Raw genomic sequence first — 21,853 nt, 5'->3', positions numbered from 1 at the left:
ATTAATAAAGCCAATTTAACTAGTCATTGAATGGTCATTTTCAGCCAAAACGACTCTTACGACAATCCCAAAGAACATAAAGGGATCATTATGTCTTCCTCTCATCACTGCAAGCTCAGACTGACAGCAAAACAACTGTCATAATGACTCATGTCCAGTTAAAAAGAAGGACAAGGGAACAAGAGGGAGGTAGAGCTTATCTGTATTTTAAAAAAATATTTTACATTGTTGAGGGGAAGAGATGCTTGTTGCTCTTCAAATGAACCATACTCGACTTTCCTTGTTTCACATTTGAGAGTCTGGCAGTTTGGTCTGCCAGCACAGTCTTTGTGTTTTAGTGATGTCATAAAATGAAGAAGCAAACAGTCGTTTAAAGTCGTGTGCTCTCTTTCCCCAACTGAAACAAGAAACAAAACAGAAGCAGATAAAAGAAAATGAAGTGTCTTGCCTGAAGGTTATTTGGGAAACATTGCTACAGACAGGAGTAGACCTATGGCTTTACAGAACACATCTCACAGGGTAATGTAACCACAGACACATAGAAAGGCTTTACATCAGATCAAAACAAAAAGAGTTTTTCAGAGTTGTTCCTGTCATATAAAATGTGGTCTTTGTTTAACCCCTAACCACTAATAGATAAGCATAGAAAAGGAAGAACAATAGATTTTTTCTCTTCTGATATATATTCTTAAGAACCTAATGTTAATATCACTTTAAGTAAAAGACTAATAAATACTACACTATAACACTTTGTTTCTATTATACACAAATACACAGAATTAACTTCCACAGACTGAAGACAAACATGTATTTCAAATGTTAAAGTGCATGGAGGAGCGATGGATAGAATCAAATAGAAATAATGTTTCTTCTATTTACATTAAGATGAAAAGCAGTTGATATCCCATCACTGCTGAAAGTACATTCGACTCTGTGGAGGATTAAAGAGTGTTCTCTGTGTAAAGGACCTTTCAGAAAGGTTGCAGTGTGTGCTGCGCTCACTGCTAGTGTGGTAGTAATGTTGATGGTCCAGGTATCAATGTATGTATGCATGCATGCATGTAGCCACGTATTGTTTTGAGGAAAAGTTTAAGAGACACTGCATGAAGAGGGCTAATAAGTGAATGCATTCCATTCCATCTGTGTGTGTTTGTCACTGTTTATGTGTATTATTTCATGTCTAAGCTGCTCTAAACCAAATACCTGAAGAAAGATTAGTTGTTTGAAATGAATCAGCTGAGGACTTAAGTTTTAGCCTTTTTTTTTATACAACTTCTTAAAACACAGTTATGAATATCACTCAAGATTTATTTCTGGATGTAGCATTGTTTCTAATCTCAAACCCAAACCTTGTACAAGTTGCTTATTGGACGCAGAAATGGGCAGCACACAATAAACTCTGGTCTGGACTTTCTTCATTGATTATCCAGATATCAACTGGTCACCCAAAAATAAATAAATGGCTGTCCCTCCCAAATGCAAAACTAAGACCAAAGCACATTAGTTTGTGTTTTAGTTATTCCTGCAGGTTTTAAGAAAGCTTCTTTTCAGAAAATCTTTAAGCAATGGCTTGTTTCTTATGGCTCACTTGGCCATTTTATACGTCCAGTGAAATAATGTTAACAGTTATGATCCCTGCACATACACATCTAGAGGGTCATCTTACGTTTGTATTTTAAAGCACAGAGCCACAGAGCAAGCTGCTGTATTTAAAATGTCAGGCATAAGCATGTATTACAGAGATAAGATCACACACTTATTTTTGCCTTATCAACACAATATCACATGAACAAGTTTAAACAAAATAATATCTAAAATAAAAGATGACTTAAACAGGATGCAATTCCTTATTGAGCAGGGGCGTGTCCAGACTATTTGACTAGAATGGCTCAACAGGGCCCTGATTTTTGCAGAGGTGGCCAGAAGTGTGACATGCTCACACTTAAATCAATAAATAAGGCAGCGTGCATTACTTTCTTTGGCCCTTGTCTTGTGAAAAAAATATTCAAAGTTTTTATTTATAATTTAAAGTGAAAACTAAAGAAAATGTTATATATTGAAATGAAAATTACCAGCAGCCTTCTGCAAAAAAATAAGTATATAGTTATTTTTACACAAGTCCTGTCTCTGACAAGGCAAATAGCCAATCACAGTTTAGAATTTTTGATGTGGCACCTGGGGTGGCCAAACCAATTTGTATAAGTGGGCCCAGGCCACCCCTGTGGACAACCAGCAGTCAAAAAGTGGCACCGGTTGTAATGCAGGGGCTTGTCTTAAAGGTCTGCAGACACGCTAGATTAAGGCCACGTTTTGTGTGAGTAAAGAAATAATAAAGATGTGTGGTTCACAGAGAGAGAGAGAGAGCTTTGTACAATCCATATTTAATGTAACAATGGCCTTATCCTGGTTGGAAACAGCAAGACAGTGAGAGAAAAGACAGTCTGCAGACAGACACAACAGTGACAGCGATAGACCAGCGAGCGGGAATGTGTGCGTGTGTGTTTGTGTGTGAGAGTCTAGTCAGTCTGGTATATCTTCAAATGAGATCAGTGCTTATTGACTGAGCTCTCTTATCTCTAATCTGTTGGGGTAAATTGCCTCGGTTGCTGCGTCTCTTCCTACTCCCCTTTCTTCCTGCGCTACTGACTCCCCTCTTTACGATCCCATCAGACACAGCAGGCACATATGCTATTTACTGGCGGGGGAGTTTGTGTGTGCATGTGTGTGTATGTGGCTGAGAGAGAGAGGGAGTTGGATTGGTGGATGACTGAATACTTGGGGTGTATTAGACAGTCTTGCCTGTTTTGTTTTCAGCACAAATCTCCTAAACAATGCAATCTGTGAGTGTGTGCAGATTAAAACGAGACCAGAACTAAACCCACTGGGGCTACTACCAGCCATTTTACCCAGTCAAATTAGACTCTTTAATACAGAAAATGGACTATTCATTCCTTATATTAGTGTCATGTTTTGTCTGTTGGTTGCACACTGGCTATTGACTGAATTTTGATAATGGTATTCAATGGGAAGAAGGACAGAAGATAGCTCTAAGTAAAAAAAAAAGAAAAAAGCAGATTCTCTGCATCACAAATTGAGCACCTTGTGATGGACAAAACCTGACAATGCAAACAAGGAAATAGGATGTTTAGAGTCACATTGCACTAAAAGATTCTCATCTGTACATTTTTTTAGTCATTAGATTTTGGATGATTATATTTCTGTTTTCTCACTCCTCACCTTCTTATTCTAACATGGTCACTTTGGACCAAAAAAAAATAAAAAGCAAGAAAATGACAAAAGGCTTCACATTTATTCTGAAAACCACTTGTGAAACAGTTATTTTACTTCACCTGACCAAACTTTATTCATACTGCCAGGCAGAAAGGTTCGCTGCTTGCAAGACCGATAGGATTTCAAATTTTAGCTTAAACGGGACACATGAAAAATCCACTTTCACAGTGTTTTTGAACATGTATTTGAGGAACCTGAGTGTCTACTGACCCACACAATTTGAAATAATCCATCCAGTTCTTTGTTTGTGGTCTGCCTTAGTCTTAACACACAGAGAAAACTGCTCCGTTTCAAATTTTTCTCAGTTTGTGACATCACAAGTTGGATTCTGGTAAGAAAATTTCCTCCCATGGACTCCATCTCCGGCCTAGAGCAAAACTATGTATTGTCTCTAAAGAGGAGTGATGTCTACCAGGAAAACTCAGGGGGCATTTAAAGAGCCACACACACCAAAACAGAGCATTCTGAGAGAGCTGGTTTATACAGGGTCACAAACCTCCACTAGTGCTTGATTCATGTTATATTTTGACCAAAGCACAACACAGATGTTTCATTCAGAGCACAGAGGACTGTTTGAAAAGGTGAAAAAAGGGTATAATATATCCCCTTTAAAAGCAAAGAAAATGGAATTTCTTTTTGTTTAACATGATTTGAATTACTTCCCCAAAAAGAGTAAAGCTCATTGTAATAGATTCTTTTTTTAATGGAACATGAATATAAATTGATTTACAGCCAAAGATGAGATATTTGTTGCACGTCAAGCTTGTCCAATTATTATTATATACTGCATTTTCTTATGCATATCAACAGGAATGGTTATCTTAACAATTAAGACCCTCTGGCTTCTTTTGTAATTTTGAAATCAACTGTCACTACATCTTTTTAAAACTATATCACGTTGTCTTATTCTAGCAAAACTCATTGTTTGGTACATCTCTTGGGATCAAGACTCTCTGTTAGGATACTGCAGCCATGGCACTGAACCAAGGGGGGAAAACTCTTCCCTAAATAATGGTTATCTGGGGTTTTGATGGAGAGTGGAGGTTATTAGGTTGAACAGCCTTTCTGTTCTCTGAATGACCCTCCAGGACTTATCAAGCTGCCTCTGCACTCCAGCCTGACAACCTCTTAAAACCCACTATACCTGGGGGTGGAAGTCACCTTGAGAGTCAATCTCCCTCTGGAGAGTGAGAAAGAGGAAAACAGACTGAAAAACTAGTTCAGGCTGCAGCTGATACAAAAGACTTTTAACCACAATGACTGAACATCCATCCTTCCACTGGCTTCACTACACCTCTCTGTTCATCTTTCTTTTTTATTGGTCTTGAATTAGAGCTCTGGGTGACAACTCATGCCACTGAGAAGTCATCAAACTAAAGCAAGTCAGAGATATTGTGTTTGCATTGAGCACCCTATATTTCCTTTTTTTTACTTGACATCCAATAAGATGGTCTGAGGTCGTTTTTGTAGGTGAAACAGGACATCATATATTGTTTGTTTCTCTCTCCAACATGTTTCCTGAGCGCAAAGACAGATGCCTTCAGACGAGATGAATCAAAGCAAAGCTACACTCGAGTTTTTTACCCTAATCTTCTTGTTTCTAATTCAGCCAATCAATGCCAAAAAAAGAAAAAAAAACAACAACCCTGTGAAACGTGTGAAATAAATCTGTCAGGCCCAACTGCAAATCATTTCAGCTAAATGTGGGTAACAAGTATCCTTCATAAAATCAAAATGGATCAGTGGTAAAATTAAAAATCCCTGTACAGTTTGTGACCATGAGGACAATAACTTATCAGACCTTTTTTTGTTTTTTTATACCAGGCTTTTTGTGTGCAATATTTTCTGGGGATCTTGGAACCACCCTAAAGGAGGCACTCTCGGAACTGCAGGATTTTTCAATTTGGATCTTTTTTCAACACAAGAAGTTGCCTCTTAGGCTCATGAAATCATTGGCTAAAATACTTCAACCTTTCTAGTCAGGCTGTATCACTCTTAGATAGTTTCATTATCCCAGAAATACATCTGTCCAGTAAAAAAGTTAACTTGACTGAATGAATGAGAGTACCTTTGTTCTTCTGGATCTGACTCTGATGTAACTGTTTAATCAAAGAGAATGATGACCTAACACTGCTCATTCTAACTCTTGTTATGGTTGGTAGAACCAGTTGTGATGTGGTTGAATCATCTCTACTATCATCAAACTTGTTTGACTAAACCTTCTAATAATAACCACGCAACAGTCCCTCCCAAGCACCAAGTGAGAGAAAGAGTAAAAAAAACAACAAGACGACACGGCTCGTTGAACATTTTGATTCATGCCCAACACGATTAATGCAGCTTTAACATGAACATGGTGCTGAGATGTAAGTATTAAAGAAGTATTTAGTCACGTCATCTCCCATCTGTTTGCTAAGTAGTCAAACATATTTGTCAGTATTCCTCTGTATGCATTCATCGAAAAAAGGGGGATTATTGCCTTGTATATGCAGGGCATGGGGAGTCATGAAACAGTTTGAAGTGTTGTGTGGAAATAATGTCGTTTTCTCCTTTAAAGCCATTCAGCAGTAATGGGATACCTCCTGCCTCTGGCACTATGCCAACGATCAATGGACTCAAACACACTGCTGCCCAATTTGCAATGGATGCCATAGCTCTTCCTCCACACCCCTGCTAGACATCACTTCCTCCTGCATTCAGATTCAGTAATACATCACTCCCTTCCTCTCACAAATTTCGGTTTCATAATGCATCACTTCCTGGATGCCATTTTGTTACAAGTGTCGCCTCGTTTGGAGTTGAACAGCTCTGAGTCCTGTTAAGTCAGTCCAAAACTCAGCTCCAGTTGTTTGCTTCCTTTAAAAATGGAGCCAGAGCCCCAAATGGTGCAATGGCTGTTTATTGACTTGGTGTATTCAATGTATTTAATGTATTCAGTCTGAATGAGTGTTTCAGAGATGCACAACATCAGGGCCTCTTATGAATACAGAGGAAAACAATCTCCAAAATAAAATCTGGGACCTAAGGAGAGCATCAAATGAGCACAGAGGCCACATGAAAGGAGCTGAGTTCTGGACACCTTAAAGCCACCTTAACATCTTTGAGAGGAAAAGACTGGGGGACTTAAAAGTTTCCCCACTGTTTCCCTTTTTTCCAAAACAGACATTTTAATGCAGATACATTCAAGTCAACACAGAGTAACAAAATTCTTATTTTTTTTCAAAGGAAGTACAATACATGAGTAAATGACACATTTTACACTCTGTAAGTTGGGAAGACTTGAGAATGGTTCTTGTGTGTCAAGGTCACATTTGCCACCAGGAAGATTTTTATTTTAAGTTTTCCATGAAGAGGGTTAAGATGGTTATTAAGTGGTTTCATTTTTTTGTGTGAGTCTTTTTTTTTGTGGGAAGCAAAGGGAGGGGTTGGGGGGTGGGGGAGTCTCCCTCTTTTCTAGTAGGGAGTGAAGCGACTGCACCCTCCTCTGTAAAGGCTAGCCTGCAACATCAAAGATGAAAAAAAAAAGTCCAATCAGTATTCCATGTATGTTGGTAATTACTTAAAAAAATAACTTTTCTTTTTCCTCCAAAGAAACATTCCTCCATTTTTCCACTTGTCTTGTTTGACGTCAATCGTATTTGTGCACGTTAGTTCATTTGTGAAGTTATAAAATGTTGTAGTGTGGGAGATAACTGTATGTTCATTAGCAACACGCGCTAACAATGATGTCATTGATAAAGGAGCTCGGTTATCAAATGATGAAGAACCATGTGCCAGGCATCACTTTTGAATTTGCAGTGCTCTGTCGTAGATGTAGTGACAACGAAGAGTGAGACTTTAAAGCTTTCTGAGAGTCATTCCATGCTTTATGATGTTTCGACTCTTAATGATAACTAGCATGTTGTGAACTTTGCATTAAAGTTGCAGTAGGTTAGGTTTTGGGACTAAAATGACTCGGTCCAGAGAAAGAACAACGTTTGACCGTAAATTAGGGCTTTGAAAATCACACTGAGCAATAATCAAGAGACCTAAACTGGTTATTTTTTCATCCGACTTTCTGGTTCATATGCAAGTCAAAACATAGCCTGATTCCCCTAAATTAGCCCTGACTACAGAAGAAAGTGTGTCATTAAGGACTGAAATAATGATGGAATATAAAACTGTGATCATAAAGCCTGATGTTCCAAAACAGTTCTACAGCCAAAAACAGGGTTAGTTTTTTTAAGTGAAAAAAAAAGAAAAAAAGATAAATAATCTGTGTCGTTAACACACAGATCCATGTCTCTCCGGGTGCTCATGACCAAGCGGTAAGGTTGTTACCCCATGTACATGGGCCACAGGCATTTAAGTGGGCAGCATGGGTTTAAATCTGACTTGCACTTCCTGCAGGTCATTTCCCACGCTATCTTGATTTCTAATTTACTCCACTTTGTTCTCCAAGTGTAGGCAAAAGCCCAAAATGAATCTAAACTTGCAGCTGATCAGCTGTCCTATTGAGTTATTCACAGCGGGTAAAGATGTAGTTTATGCATTACAACCTATCAGTGTTATTTGACATAAAAACTGTCACTTGGGAGTAAATGTCTGTGCCAGGTGGAAGTATAATTTAATCTCATTTAATTCTCGGACAGTAAGAACAGGAAAAACTGTGGTCACATCTGGCTAAAACTGTGTGCAAAGTGCAAAAATAGTCATATGAATATAGCCTACCCATGACCCACGGAGCCACACCAAAATCTTAAATCAATTAACCAGGCTGTGTTGCAACAGGCTGCTGCATTTCAATGTGGCACCTTGTGGACATTTCCACATTTTAAAGGCTAAATATAGCTTTTAGTGACAGACAGCAAATGTCAAAATAAGTCCTGTCCATGTTAAAAATATGCCCTTAAGTTCCAATCTGACCTACTGTAAGATCAGTTACAAAATAACCCTTTGCACCTTAAAAAAAGTCCACATTAAAAAAAAACGTTTGAACACTGATGCCATCTGTCAGCCTAATCTAGAATACCTCATATTTACAGCCACAGTTAGTACTAAACTCCCGACATCTGACTGAACTATTTCGAAAATGATCCACACTTTGCTTTTTGAAGAGAAGGAGTTACAAACTGTCAATATAAAATGGATCTTACATGTTTGAGTCCACGTTGTTAGAAATACTACAGTGTGATAGAAATTGAGTAAGTGATGGTGCAGTGTTAAGAATTGAGGATAAGAAAACTGAAGTGAGGGTTTTTGACATGGGAGGATGCAGAAAAAGGGAGGAGTAATTTGAGGAAAAAAGAGAAGAAAGTGTAGAATAATCAGGAGGAAAACACAGGCCACTGTTTTTAATTAAGTAAATGAAGAGGAAAAAATGGTCGCAATTAATGAAGGCTTTTAGCTAGCAGCTGCACTAGGGAGGCAGGAGGAGGGGGGTGTTCAGGGGACACATGGTGGTAGGGCTTTCCATTTCCATCACCACAAACACGTCAGCACTCAGCATCAACACTCAGCTGTCTGGAGTCCAAGATACTGCACCACGCAGCAGCTCGACTGCAGCCGGTTTTGCTACCAATAACTTTAATTCTCCCACTCCTCCTCCTCCTTTTGCGGTCTATCTTTCGCTCCTTCTACTTTAATCTCCCATGGCACGTCGAAGCATGTACTAGATGGTCGTTAATCTTTGGAGGAAGTCTCTACACACACCCGCGAAAGAAAACAAATTGTACTTTCTCTGTTCCCCCGTTGTCTGGGGTGCTCAGTTTCTTTCTTTAGAAAGATTTTTTTTCATCTTTGATGTTAGCTGCAAAGCTAGCTAAAAACAAACATTAACCATACGACTATCTCCCCTTGAACAATTTGAAGAGACGGTTTCCTGTGGGGAGGAATTCTCAGTCTCGATTGGATTTTGAGCAAGTAGCTTCAGGCCAATGAAATTGAATGGGGAGTTTGAGAATAAGGCAATGTCCCTTTTTCATTTACTGAAGTGGCAAAGATTCACATTAAACATTAAAATGTTTCCCTCAGAGGGAAACACAACTCACAGGAACAACAAGTTGAAGAGTAAAAATAGGCTCTTTGTTGAAGAAAGACTACTATTAAAGCAAGCCTTATACCTAATTTAATTGATTCGTTAACTGTAAGTCGTTTTAGAAATTGTTCAGTAAAAGTTGTCAGATATAAAATGTGTCTCTTTTAATTTTAAACATCCTGGTTCATACATTATCATATTGAAGACAACAGTCGGTTTCTAATCCAGACTCACTTTGGAACAGTATTTAGACAATCAGAAGTTAAGAAACAACTTACCATAGTGCCCACACTGTATGTGGCAGCAGGACCAATCGTATGGTGATATGGGTCTGCTGTTGCATAGACTCTGCCATAACTATAGGAGAAAGAAAAAGACGGATACACTGTTTAATATGACAATTAAACAATCGATGTTATACAGAAGCCTCACTGAGGTTTATCAGACCAATGGATCGAAAAAAAAGCTGGATTTAATACAGCAGCAGAGCTGACATTCACATGACATTATTCCACCATAACATACTGCAGAGTATTCTTAACTCATCCTCTAATTGCATAAGAAAGTTATTCAGAATCTATTGATATAAATGGTAAATGGACTTGAACTTGCACGCCGCTTTTCTCGTCTTCTGACTACTTAAAGTGCTTTTACACCGCATGTCACACCAACAGATTCATATCAATTCACACATTGATGGCGAGGGTTACTATGTTAAGTGTCCATTAGTATTTACTTATCTATTCATAATAATGAATACGCATCTGACGAAGCAGCAGGAGCAATTTGGGGTCAACTGTCTCACCCAAGGACACATTGGAGATGCTGCAACAGAAGCTGGGGATTGATCGCCCAACCTTCCAGCTGAGAGACAACCGAGCCACAGCCACCCTGCAAAATGTGCCCTGCCAACATCGCTACTTTGGGTAGTTTGAGGAACAACATTTGAGAGTGTTTCAGTACAATCAATAACAGAACAAGACCTTCTTCAGATCAGTAGCAGTGACCTGCCTTAAAAAAAGGGCACGGCTAACTTGTTGTCCACGTACTGTAAATGGGACCATCATCATGGATATTATGCCATAATGTAGATGATTGAATCCAGCAGTTGATTGTTTGTCCATTAAATGATACATGGAGTTGTATTCTTATTAACTCCTGTATAATCAGATATCTTTTACAACCACTGTAGTTCCCTCTGCTGGTTATTAGAAGAACACAGTTTTAAGACACTTCAATATTGGCTTTGCTTTGAACCGAGAGGCTACAGCATGTCCCTTCTTGGAGGCAATCGTTTGCACCAATGCCTTGGTCTCTTGATCCATTAGGCCATAATATCAAGGCTGTGCTGGATCAACTTGCAAGGGGAATAAGGGGCAAATTTGAGCTGTGGACTCCTAATGACCCCCCTGCTACTACCACTATCTTTAAATCATGTGTATATCTTGTTACCTTTAAGTGCCCCGTGGGTACACACCAGCAAACATGGCAGCAATATTAGATTTTTCCCTCAGAAACCAATCCTTCACTGGAATACAACCTGTCTAATGTTTCCTGTGTGTTGATTTGTTTGTGGTTGTTTCATTCAACACATTTCTATACAGTAATATCCACCACGGACACTTTACAGCTAATGAAATAATGTTCTTAAAAAACAAGCTCGAGCTTTCAGCCATTCTTCCATAATCAATTGCAGGTAGTAGTACAGTTTGAGGTTCAGTTCTTGGTAAGATAATGAATTCCAAAGTAATTTAAGTATCAGCATCAGCATTACATTTAGAGTCTTACATTTTATATCTAAGCTCGTAGAAATCGAATGCTGCTTTAAATTTGTAGATATTATCAATCTCATAAGCAACTGGCAAACATCCCATTCACTACTCAACTCTCTAACTCACCCTGTGGTTAACATTAAACTTAGCTTGTACCATCCTCTGAGTGAATACTCAATTATGATTGGATGATGGGTGTTTAATAGCTTTCCATTAAATTTTGATATAGAAACACCTATGGAAGTAATTCCAGTTAAACAGTCTGTTCAATGGTCAAAATGAAGGTACTTCAGATGGTAAGTTAAGTAACCATAACAACAGGGATGCAAACAAATCCCCATGACTGAGCACGATTAGCACGATCACCTTCATCCAATCAGCCTATTGTCAAAAAAATTACGCAAAGAATAATGCGTTAATGAAGTGACGTTGTTAATACAAAGACAGCCTGCGATAGTGTGTGTCTTTTCTGGCCTGGAAAACTCTTGGTATCAGGCATTGGTATCAGCTGGCTGCAAACTATGTGACTTCAGAAATGATAATAAATGAAAAAAATAATTATCATGGAAGATCGTAATGGAGAAGTAAAGAATGCTTTCATTGCTTTGGAACCTAATGGCATGCCAATGATCTCTTCAGGGACTGCTCAAATGTGGAAAATTTGGGGCATGTAAGAAATCTTCCATGGCAAAAGGCCAAAAAACATAAAGAAACCATTTTTTTTTAAAACAAGAGTCCACTTCAGGGAAGCAACCATCCTCTAGTCTGGCCTCCACATCATCCATAAATAGCTGATAAAGGACACCTCATTGAGCATTATCCCCTATTTACTACATTCTATGGAAGTCCTAAGAGGTTGTGATGGCTCTTTAAGACATTTTTTAATATGAGGTAGTAGATTTATAATCAGGACGACATTTTGACTTACTTCTCAGACATAAAAATCTTTGAACCAGTACAATTCAAAGGGGGGATTTAATCGGTTGGGAAATACTGTTAATTGTTTCCCCCTTCCAAACTCCAACCACCAGACATAAACCTTTTGCCTGTTGGCTTTGATTGAATGGATTTGATAATGGATAGGGAGGGCCAACCAACCACAATGAGTATGCATGAGACACACAAGGCATTGGGTCGTCGATTTTAACTGGGGTCTGGAAGTAGAGATCTATAATCATTTCCCCCTCTCACTCAAGCAAAGGACAGGCCTATCGGATGAAAATGCAATCGATGTCTGGCTATAAATGTACGTTGTAAAGGTGAGAGTGTGTGATTGCAATGATTTGTTTTACCTGTTTCAATTTATTAGAAAAAGAGAACGAGTGTTTTATCTTCCCGATGATGGGGAAGGGTTGCGATGAAAGATTAGAAAAAGGAATGGGCAGAGTGACGAGAGTGGTAGATGGCTGAGGAGTGGTAAAAAAAATCAGATAGCGAGGAAAGAGGACAATTAATACTGTTTTTCTTTTGGGGGTTGCCATCGATGAATAAGCAACCGAGAAATGAAAGTATAGGTTTTGGAGAGAAAAAAACATAGATGAAGAAGGAATTTAAAGTACATATTGTGGATAGTTTCTCATACACTCCCTTCCCTTTCTAAGCAGTCTCCTTCTTCACCTCCCTCTCTACTGTATGTCCCTCATTCCTGTCATCTCCCCTGTATCTCACTCTGTCTGTCTCCTGAGGCTTATTTCCAGTCTTTTCACCAGCATTGGCTTGGAACTAATCCCCACCCTGAACGCTCCTCCCTTTTTTTATTCCACTACCCATTTCTCTTTCCCCGATGCCACCAGACCGCTTTATTTATACTCCTCTCTTCCTGTCTTGTTTGTTTATTCTCCTCTAAAAAGTAAAGGGAAGCGAGCATAGGTCTGGAGGGCAAAGATAAGCAGTACACTTCTGTGTTAGACAATGCGTCACAGAGGGAGACCTAAGGAAAAGATAGTATTGAAGTATTCATGTAGGAGGTGAGGAAAAGGTTGGGTGAGTTTTCTGGCTGAGCAAATCATCTTTTTCACTGATCGAGGACTATTTTCCTCTTACGTCATGCCCAGTGTGGGAATCTTAAATGCTTTTACAATGTTGCACTGCTTCATTAGAAGTCTTGAAACCCCTAAAAGCGCTTTACACCGCAAGCCACACCATTCACAACCATTCACACCCTGATGGCAGAGTGAGACCATCAGAAGTACAATAACTAATCCCCTTCATACACATTAATTGCAGGCTTTGTGACTTCTTAACATCTTTTCTTCCTCATGAGGTCATAATCATGCATTTACAGAAAATGGTGGAAGATTGCTCCTTAACCCTGTTCAGCGCTCTTTTGATTGAAAGACTCCTACATACAAGTTGTGACCAGGGGAAATGGGCAGCACAACTTGCGGTTCTGTAATTCCCAACTTTGACCGTAGGCTGAGAGCTCAACTACTGTACTGTAGGAGTGCAAACTCCTCAAAGTCAAAAAACAAACGACAGCAAGCGACACAGCTGCACAGAAACTGCACGTTGTAAACTTTGCTGAACACAATAGAAATCAGAATTCACGCAGGACAGAGGTTTGAACCTCTGTCTGTATGCCTGTGCGACTTATATTCTAGATTTTACGGTATATATTGTCTTTTCAGTGGCTCATCGATAGGGGATATTTGACATTTCAATTGATCAAATTCAATATTAACAGTAAATGCAACCGGATATATTGTCAGATGTTTAACATAATTACATCGTTTTAACCTTCCGCACTGAGCATGACATTTTTGAAAAAGGCTCCCTAATAAGTATTGTACTTCTGTTTGGTTCAAGGCAGCAACACTTCAATGGAAGAGTTTTGTTGTCCTGAACATGGCCTAGTACACTCTAACCTTGGCTGAAGCTCAATGTACATGTTTCTGTGGCTGTGAAAGCAAATCTCCCCCATGTGACAAATGACTCACTTTTTCTTTTCTACTATATATAAATAAAAATAAAGTTAAACAAAATCTTATTCAAATAACAAACAGGTGTTCAAAATCTCTTGTAATCCAAAGTGTTTCCAAGGTTTACAGTGAGGACCGGAGCTACAAGCTAATGTGGCACGACTTTTTATAGAGCAGAAAAAAACTTGAGGGCACGTTAAGTTAGACTTTTAGAGATAACATAATAGAAAAAACAGATGACAAAAATAACAAAGATTTGATAGGTTTGGTTGGTTTTGAGGCATCTGATAGCCTAGCGAGTTGTAGCACTCCCTGTACAGAGGCGAAAGTCCTCGTCTTAGCAGCCATTGGTTCGAATCTGACCTTGGCCCTCATACTGCACTCTCTTCTTCCAACAAAAATGATTTATTCTAAAAATATGTATCTCCCTCAATGTGCTGTTGCACTTTAAGCTATGCCCGGAAGCAAAAATAAATCCACAACTGGGGCTGTGTTTTATTTTATCATTGCAAATCATTGTATAACATAATGGTACCATTAGTTCAGAAAAGATTAAAAATTGAAAATGAGCCTAGAAAAAGTGTAGCATAATCTGTTGCTTCATCTGCCACTTGCACTTTTCTTTTTGTCACGTCTTGCCCCAGGAGATCCCTTCTGACAGGGATAGTCTTTCGCTTTGAGGTGCATGTGAGCGGCCAGGTCTGTAGTCATTCAGGGGCAGTCCTCCTGGAATTCTCTAGAAATTTTCTTGAGTGCATATGTGAAAACGACCTCAGTAAAGAGTCCATTAGACACTCAGTGCTGGTCAACTTTTTCTTCCTGTTAGTTCTCCCATGTGTAGACAGAGTTAGTCTAGTGTGTGTGTGTGTGTGTGTGTGTGTGTGTGTGTGTGTGTGTGTGTGTGTGAACACTAGACAGACAGAACAGAGGCAGAGTGTCTCAGTCCCCAGCCCCCTCACTCTGTGTAAGACCTCTCTTATCCTACAATAAATAAAACTCCTCCGCCTCTCCTCCCCATCTCCTCTCAACTGCACCTCACTGCCCAGGCTTCCCTTTAAATCAAGGAGGCTTAAAAAATAGAATGAGATAGACACAGTGTAAAAGATGACAGGAGGAGAGAGCACCGAGGGATATACTGCACATCGGCGGCGGCGGGAGAAACGGGGGAGAAGAGAAAAAGAAGGGGAATGAAATAAGTCTTGTGCCCCCTCACCTGCTCCGCTCTTCTCCTCTGCTCTGTTCATAATTCACCAGTGCACGTCGCTCGCTCCTTGCCTCTGATAAATCTTACATTATCGGAGGCCTACAGGCTCCTGCTGTGGCTGTTTCTTATCGGCCTGAGATGCTCAATCTCCCTAAGATTAGCTCCCCAAGCACCATCTTACACACGCATCTCAACAGCAGTCGTAGCAGGTGCACGCAACAGTCTCTCACACACATTTTTCTATAAACACATATCACTTTTGACTCAGCAGCAAACTGCAGACTCCCAGAGGTCCGAGGACAGATGCACAGGGAGCAGAGCAGCGTTCCTGGGCAGACGGGGGGCAGCTGAGGTGAGGCACACGGCCCCAGAGGTTCAGGGATCAGAGGTGAGGGAGTGACAGGGAGGGAATCAGATGGAGTGGATTAAACTGCTCTTTTCCACCTCTGCTCTGTGTTCATAAAACACTATCACAGCCCGGTGGCAGGATGTTACACTATCTGTACTTCTTTTTAGTCCCGTTCTTTCAAATGTTGTTCATAAAATTCATACTAACATACTGTTATAAGTCTGAAATGTTTATGTGTATCCTCGATTTGATCATTTTGACCTCTGAGTACACTGAGAGCCTGACTCTCAGAAGGGTTTCGGTGTCTTTTGTGACTGCTGAAACTGCAAGGTGAATCAAAAAGACTCTGAATGATTCATTAAACACACAAAGTCAAATGGACCTCTGACTGGGCTGAGAAGCAAACAGCATCTCTGTGCACAAGTTGTCGGTTGCACACATATTTAAACGGTACATGTTCCCTTATAACTCACAAAGCCATGTTTTGTTGCTCTGATTAGTTCGAGGTCTGTCTGAAGTTTATTTAGTCAGTGTCGGTTGAAAAGGCTCTTTGGGTTCTGGATTTATTTGCAAAAAGTCAAAAGAGAATCTAACGTACCTGTCACTGTATGCAGCTGCGGTGGTACCAGCTGGCTGGGCATATCTGTATGCTGCGTATCCTCCCTGTGGAAAGACACAGGAAAGTACGTAACTTTAGGTACAAAACATAGTCAATATAGTTACAGCACAATCAAAATAACTGACAATGAGAAAAGCATTGCAGTAATTATCAAAGACACTCAGGGTGTTTTCACATGAGGACTCGCCTCTCGCTAGTCTGCGTTCACATTTGCTGCATTGTTCCGTACACGAGCGTACTTGTGTACGAACATAGGCCTATACAGCAAGAGTCCTTCCTGCCAACTGTGGATGTTTTTGTTATTTCTTAGACGCCAACAATGACTTTCTTCCTACATACACATGCACTGTGCAGCTCAGAGGATGAAATGGGTCCGTGCTGTGCAGATACAATGATTTGTGAAGCGACAGGAGCCATTAAGAATGAGGTCATATTGGGTCCACTTTCTTGTTTGAGCAAGGATGCATTTACATCTCCCGTGGACTGTACTCAGGTACACATCATGCCCCAGACCACCTCTTCAAGCCGACACAGGCGTGGTACGAGTCAGTACGACTCTGGTACATCTGAACCAGACTTTGGGGTCAAGCGTACTCAGATCTGTCCCTCATGTGAAACCACCGTCAGTCACTGAACAGAGTTGTGGTTGGAGCATGCTGACGTACCACAGTTCTTTACTTACATATATTTCTGCTCCATAAAATCCATCCTGGTAGACCACACTGTTGACACAGGAAACACACATGAAGCACTTTAATGACACCGAAGTAAAATTGAACGCTTTAACCAAGAAAATAAAAGTCCTTATGAATGTTCGGTCTGTTCTGACTTCGTGTTCGTGGAATTAGTTAAGTTTTACTCAATGTGATTGTTTTTTGTTTTAATCCCTGATACATTTGTAAACACCAACATAGAGCACAGTGGACACATGAATGATTCTACCCTTCTTCAATAAACATATATGTCCATACAGTTGTCTATGCTGCAAAACAGTTTGTCCTTTAACACACTATGCATGTAAATCAATTAAGGCCCGTGTCCACGTAATGGCTTTTTTTTGGGCAGGAAAGGGCTGGTTGTGCACTTTGGAGCGCTTCCGTGATGTGTTCTTGCACTGAGAAGAACATCGTCGATGTCCGTCCTGTCTCCAACACAACAGCCTGTTATGAACCGCTGCTGTAGGACCCACACTGCCGAGTCGTTTTAGTGCATGTGCTCTATTTGAGATCGGTTTTACCCAAGCAGACACGGTGCAAAGAGGATGTCACGTTCAGTAGGACACAAACATATGGGGCATAATATAATGTACATTTGGAAAAGAGTGCACGTGTCGACAGGGACTTTATTAAAAGTTGAAAGAGTTTCAACTCAGAACACTTGGAGGGGCCGCCAAACCACAACAAGGAAGAAGACGCTGGGCACTGCTGGAGGCAGTTTCTCAATCAATCTATCTGTATTTCTAAAGCGCAAATTCAGAACAAATGTTCTGAAGAAACCAGGTAAAAGACCATATTTTAAAAAGGCCCAGCTTAAATCCATCATGAGCCCTAAGCAACATTTAGCAAAGTCACAATGGCAAGGAGCGGTTGATGACATCATGAAGACCCTTTCAGTGAGATGGACGCAAAACTCCTATAGTTTTCTAGATAGTAATATTGAAACTCATCAGCAGCTGTGACCAGAGAGTCAGTAAATCATTTCACTCATAAAACTACTCACTATCCAAAACAAGAGGCAAGATTTTATTTTCTTTCAATTTCCAAAAATGTTTTTTCATGTATAAAACATTAAGAATGTTAATAGTTTTAGGGTGCTCCAAGTGGGAGGCCCAGATTCAATTACGACCTGTGGCTACTTTCCTGCATGTCATACCCACCTCTCCGCCTGATTTCTGACTCTATCCATTGTCCTACCAAATAAAGGGAAAAAAACCCAGAGGAAAAAGCTTTCACGTTTAAAATGATGGACTGTTAAAAAATCATTAAAGAAAATGTATCCACTTTACTTCATACATCAACGCCTAATTAAGTCACTCGTGCTCAAATTGCACCTTTCGTGCCTCTTCTCTCTCAGTCCCCATCTGCATTTCTCTCTTTTTCATTCTCTCTTTTAACCCCAGCGTTCTCGCAGACATTTATTCGGCTTCTCTCTCCACGCCGCTCTCACTCCCCCCTCCCTCACAATCACTGGGTCTCCTGCTCTTTTCTGAAGCGGGTGCACTGGAGTGTGCAGGGCAGGTCATAGCAGTCCATTCACAGCCGAATAAAGAATGACACATTAGAAAAAAGAGAGACAAATTCGGCCACTCAGGAATCAAAGAGCAATTTTCTGCTCTATTAGAAGTCGGCCTTTTTGTTTTCCACTCCCCATTCTCCAGTTACTCCGCGTGAGTGTATGTGTGGGTATGCATATGTTTGTGCGTCTGTGTGTTTTCGTGTGTGGGTGTGTGTGCCCGTCACTTTCTGTGTTTGAGTGCCTCTATGAATTAGATTTGTGCAGTAGCATGTTTTCAGTCTCGCAGACCTGTCATACAGTGTTTATTTGATTATGTGTGTTTGTTTGTGCGTGTGTGTACTCACGCTCCATAGGCAGGGATAGGTGGAGGAGGAGGTGCGGCACGGAACGTGTTGTAGACGGCGCGACCCCTCCCTCTCAAATGGGCCCCTCTGTAGGCCACAGCTGCTCCTGTACTGGGGTATGGAAACCCAGTCACTGAGAGAGAGAGAGAGAGAGAGCGAGAGAGAGAGAGAGAGAGACGTGAAGAAGTAAAAATGTTTCATATTTCCTCAGCAGAGAACTCTCTATGAAACATTGTGAAAGACACAGCCGTGTAATGTGATCTGCATCTGTTACTGCCAACTTTCCAATTGCATGACTTTTTTTTGGTAAATCTTAAAATCGATGCTTCATTTGAAATAAAAGCTTTATAAAACAACTTCTCAGTTTATTTCATGATGCAAACTAACCTGGTCTCATCACAGAAAGTGAAACAGTCATGATGATATGTTTTAAACTCTCATACACAAATGACTCAATGACAAATGACTTTTTTTTTTGTGCGTCAGCACAGGCTTTGTGAGATGTACTTATGCATTTCATTTGAACAAATATTTAATACCAGCAACATAAAACGCTCAAAGAGCAGCTGGAAACACTTTCCTTGTTTACTCAGTTCTGTCACTGTCGGAGAAAAAAAAATACAGCGACTTCAGCGATCACTCTGAACGGAAGCAAAAAGACAATTAAGAGATGAACAAGCACATTTTGCGCTCTATAGATTTAGCTTGATCTGCCTTTGTTCTCTGATTTATTTTATTTTTTTAACTCTCTGGGTGAATTTTGTTTGAGATCATTTATTGCCAGATGGGGCAGACAAACACAAGACATGGACATAGGTGTCCATAGAATCAGATTACTGTGAGACAAAAATTCAAAGTGAAATCATGTTATGGCTTTTCAACCCAAAACAGATTTTACTTAAAGATTTTAATGTTTTAGTTTTTTTGAATTCTGTCTTATATAACCAAGAAAAAGTCTCATTGAGATTAAGAATCTCTTCAACAAGAGCATCCTGGCTAAGACGGGAAGCAGCAACTATGTTAGGTGAAGAAGGAAGTTTCATGTTTTGGCCAGAATAACACGCCAACTGAAAGGTTACACAATTAACAAAGCTAACTTTAACAGTCAGCCTAACGTTATGTTAAATTTCTGATACCTGCACACTTGATCTGTCACTCTTTCTTGTTTTTGTTTACTCCTCTTCCTCCAAGTGTCAGCCATAGCTTCATCATACACATTAAATAGAAAACAGCTCAACTCTTTTTTGAACTTTTCTTTTACTTCTCACGTTCACTTAAAGCTGACCTCTCAACATTTCACATTTATTCTCACATTTCTGAGTTGTTCCATGTAAAGTCAACAGACAAAGTCATTCTTCCCTATTCTGTCAAACTCTGGTTTCCGCCACAATCAACACAATGATTTTCAATTTACTTATGAACACGTAACAATAATGTCTGATCAGATGAAGTATGTCACACACTTTGTTACACAGACTTGTATTTGGACAAACAGCAAATTTAGCTTTCACAAAAAAATTGCAATGATAAAAATACATATATTAAGAAATGTGCAGAATTGAGAGAACAAAAGAATTCCTAAACTTACAGCCTTCTGCAGATGGAGACATAAACTTTTTTTTCTCTTCAAAATAAAGGAGTCTGATATTAATATTCTGTAGCAATTATGCAAAACGTAAGTGTTCCTGTTCACAGTGAAGGTGTGTAATCCATCACTGTGATGGATTACTAAATTATGAGTCTTCAGAGTTGTTTTCTGTGCTGTTTGAAAGTAAATGAACTGAACACGCTGGGACTGGTTTTGTTAGATGTTTTTTGTGTTTGTGACATTACCATTATAAGACCTTTAACCCCAGTTAAACCCTTTGAAGTAGTACATTGGATTCATGGCACTGAGCTGTTATGCCTTCAAATCAGAGTAACATATGTTTCACAACAACAAGTAATCAGGAATTCAAGGTTTCTGCTACCATAGTGCAACAAGACCTTCTTGTTTCTAATTAGTAGTATTAATAGCAATTGTACTAAGAGGGCGGCAGTAGGTCTCTCTGTAGGGACTTGGGTTGGTAACAGCAGGGTCGCTGATGACGACTAAACCTGGAAGTTGGTATGTTAGCTAGAGAGATACCAGTTCACTTCCTGAGTTTACAAATATGTAAAATATCAACTGTATAACAGCTCAGCAGCCAATTTGTCCTCTGGTATAAGTTTTTATTCTAGGTTAAAATGGTCGGTATGTGTTTTGAACAGAAGAGTCAGCAGTTTTAAAGAGCCCTCACACAGCTGTTTTGGTAGCCCCTCAGGTATGAAAATACTTATCACGACACACAAACAGGCATTCCAGCGATGGAAGCGGACAAGCTTCAGAAACCTCTGGATTTGTTAATTAACATTTCAAGATATTCGCGATATCTGCAAGACCGATGCAGAGCTGGCTAAACACTGAAGCTTCCGGGTCCATGACATGGAGGGGGAGGAGGAGGGGGATGTCCCACGATTGATCACGATTTGCAGGTGTCTGTTTTGTTACTGTTCTTGCATGTGTGCGTAACCAAAACATTTTACATAACAGACATTTAAGCACAGTAAAGAAGCTTTCCGTTGATGACCTGTCAGCTGTGACTTTAAAGCGATAGATACCGTGAAAAAAGTAAGAATTTAAATACTGCATCCCCTTTGCAGCATTCTCAGACTGAGAGGCCCGTGTTTTGTTTTACTGTCTTCTAAATACAACATGCTCCACTATGAGTGCTCACAGACAGAAACACTCAGGCTGTCTCTCTCTCTCCCTCTCTCTCCTCCATCCGTCTCTCTGTACTTTGATGGAGATCCTCTCCTCTCTGCTGTCTGCTCTGCCTCCTCTAACTAGTCAGAAAACAGCATTAATATGCTACACAGCCAGCACATTGTCCACTGGTGATATATACTGAGCAAAAGATCAATTTCCCCAAGTTGCCCCTACCATCCTTCCTTTCTTAATATAAGACATCCATATATTCATTCCGGTGTGTGTGTGTGTGTGTGTGTGTGTGTGTGTGTGTGTGTGTGTGTGTGTTAGGAAGTGTACTGTAAGTGTGTGTATGTATATGAGGGAGCATGAGGACA

General features: G+C 39.9%; 1 protein-coding gene across 8 annotated transcripts in view; it reads right to left on the bottom strand.

Moving 5' to 3' along the window:
• Positions 1–21,853, bottom strand: part of rbfox3a (RNA binding fox-1 homolog 3a) — a 499,685-nt gene that overhangs the window by 6,330 nt on the left and 471,502 nt on the right. For 7 of the 8 annotated variants that reach the window (XM_079372549.1, XM_079372546.1, XM_079372552.1 and 4 more), the window contains 5 exons: positions 18,749–18,881; positions 16,852–16,891; positions 16,149–16,213; positions 9,586–9,664; positions 5,437–6,789 (listed from right to left, as the gene is read on the bottom strand). In XM_079372549.1, coding sequence (XP_079228675.1) covers positions 6,745–6,789; positions 9,586–9,664; positions 16,149–16,213; positions 16,852–16,891; positions 18,749–18,881 — 362 coding nt within the window. In that variant the 3' untranslated portion in view covers positions 5,437–6,744. Of the gene's footprint in view, positions 1–5,436; positions 6,790–9,585; positions 9,665–16,148; positions 16,214–16,851; positions 16,892–18,748; positions 18,882–21,853 lie in introns of those variants that run through there. The other variant, XM_079372551.1, reaches the window with a different exon arrangement.

Source organism: Symphodus melops (assembly GCF_947650265.1).
Source record: "Symphodus melops genome assembly, chromosome: 21".
NCBI classification, from domain to species: domain Eukaryota; kingdom Metazoa; phylum Chordata; class Actinopteri; order Labriformes; family Labridae; genus Symphodus; species Symphodus melops.
Note: the sequence above shows the minus strand (reverse complement) of the source record. Positions and strands in the feature narration are given on the sequence as shown.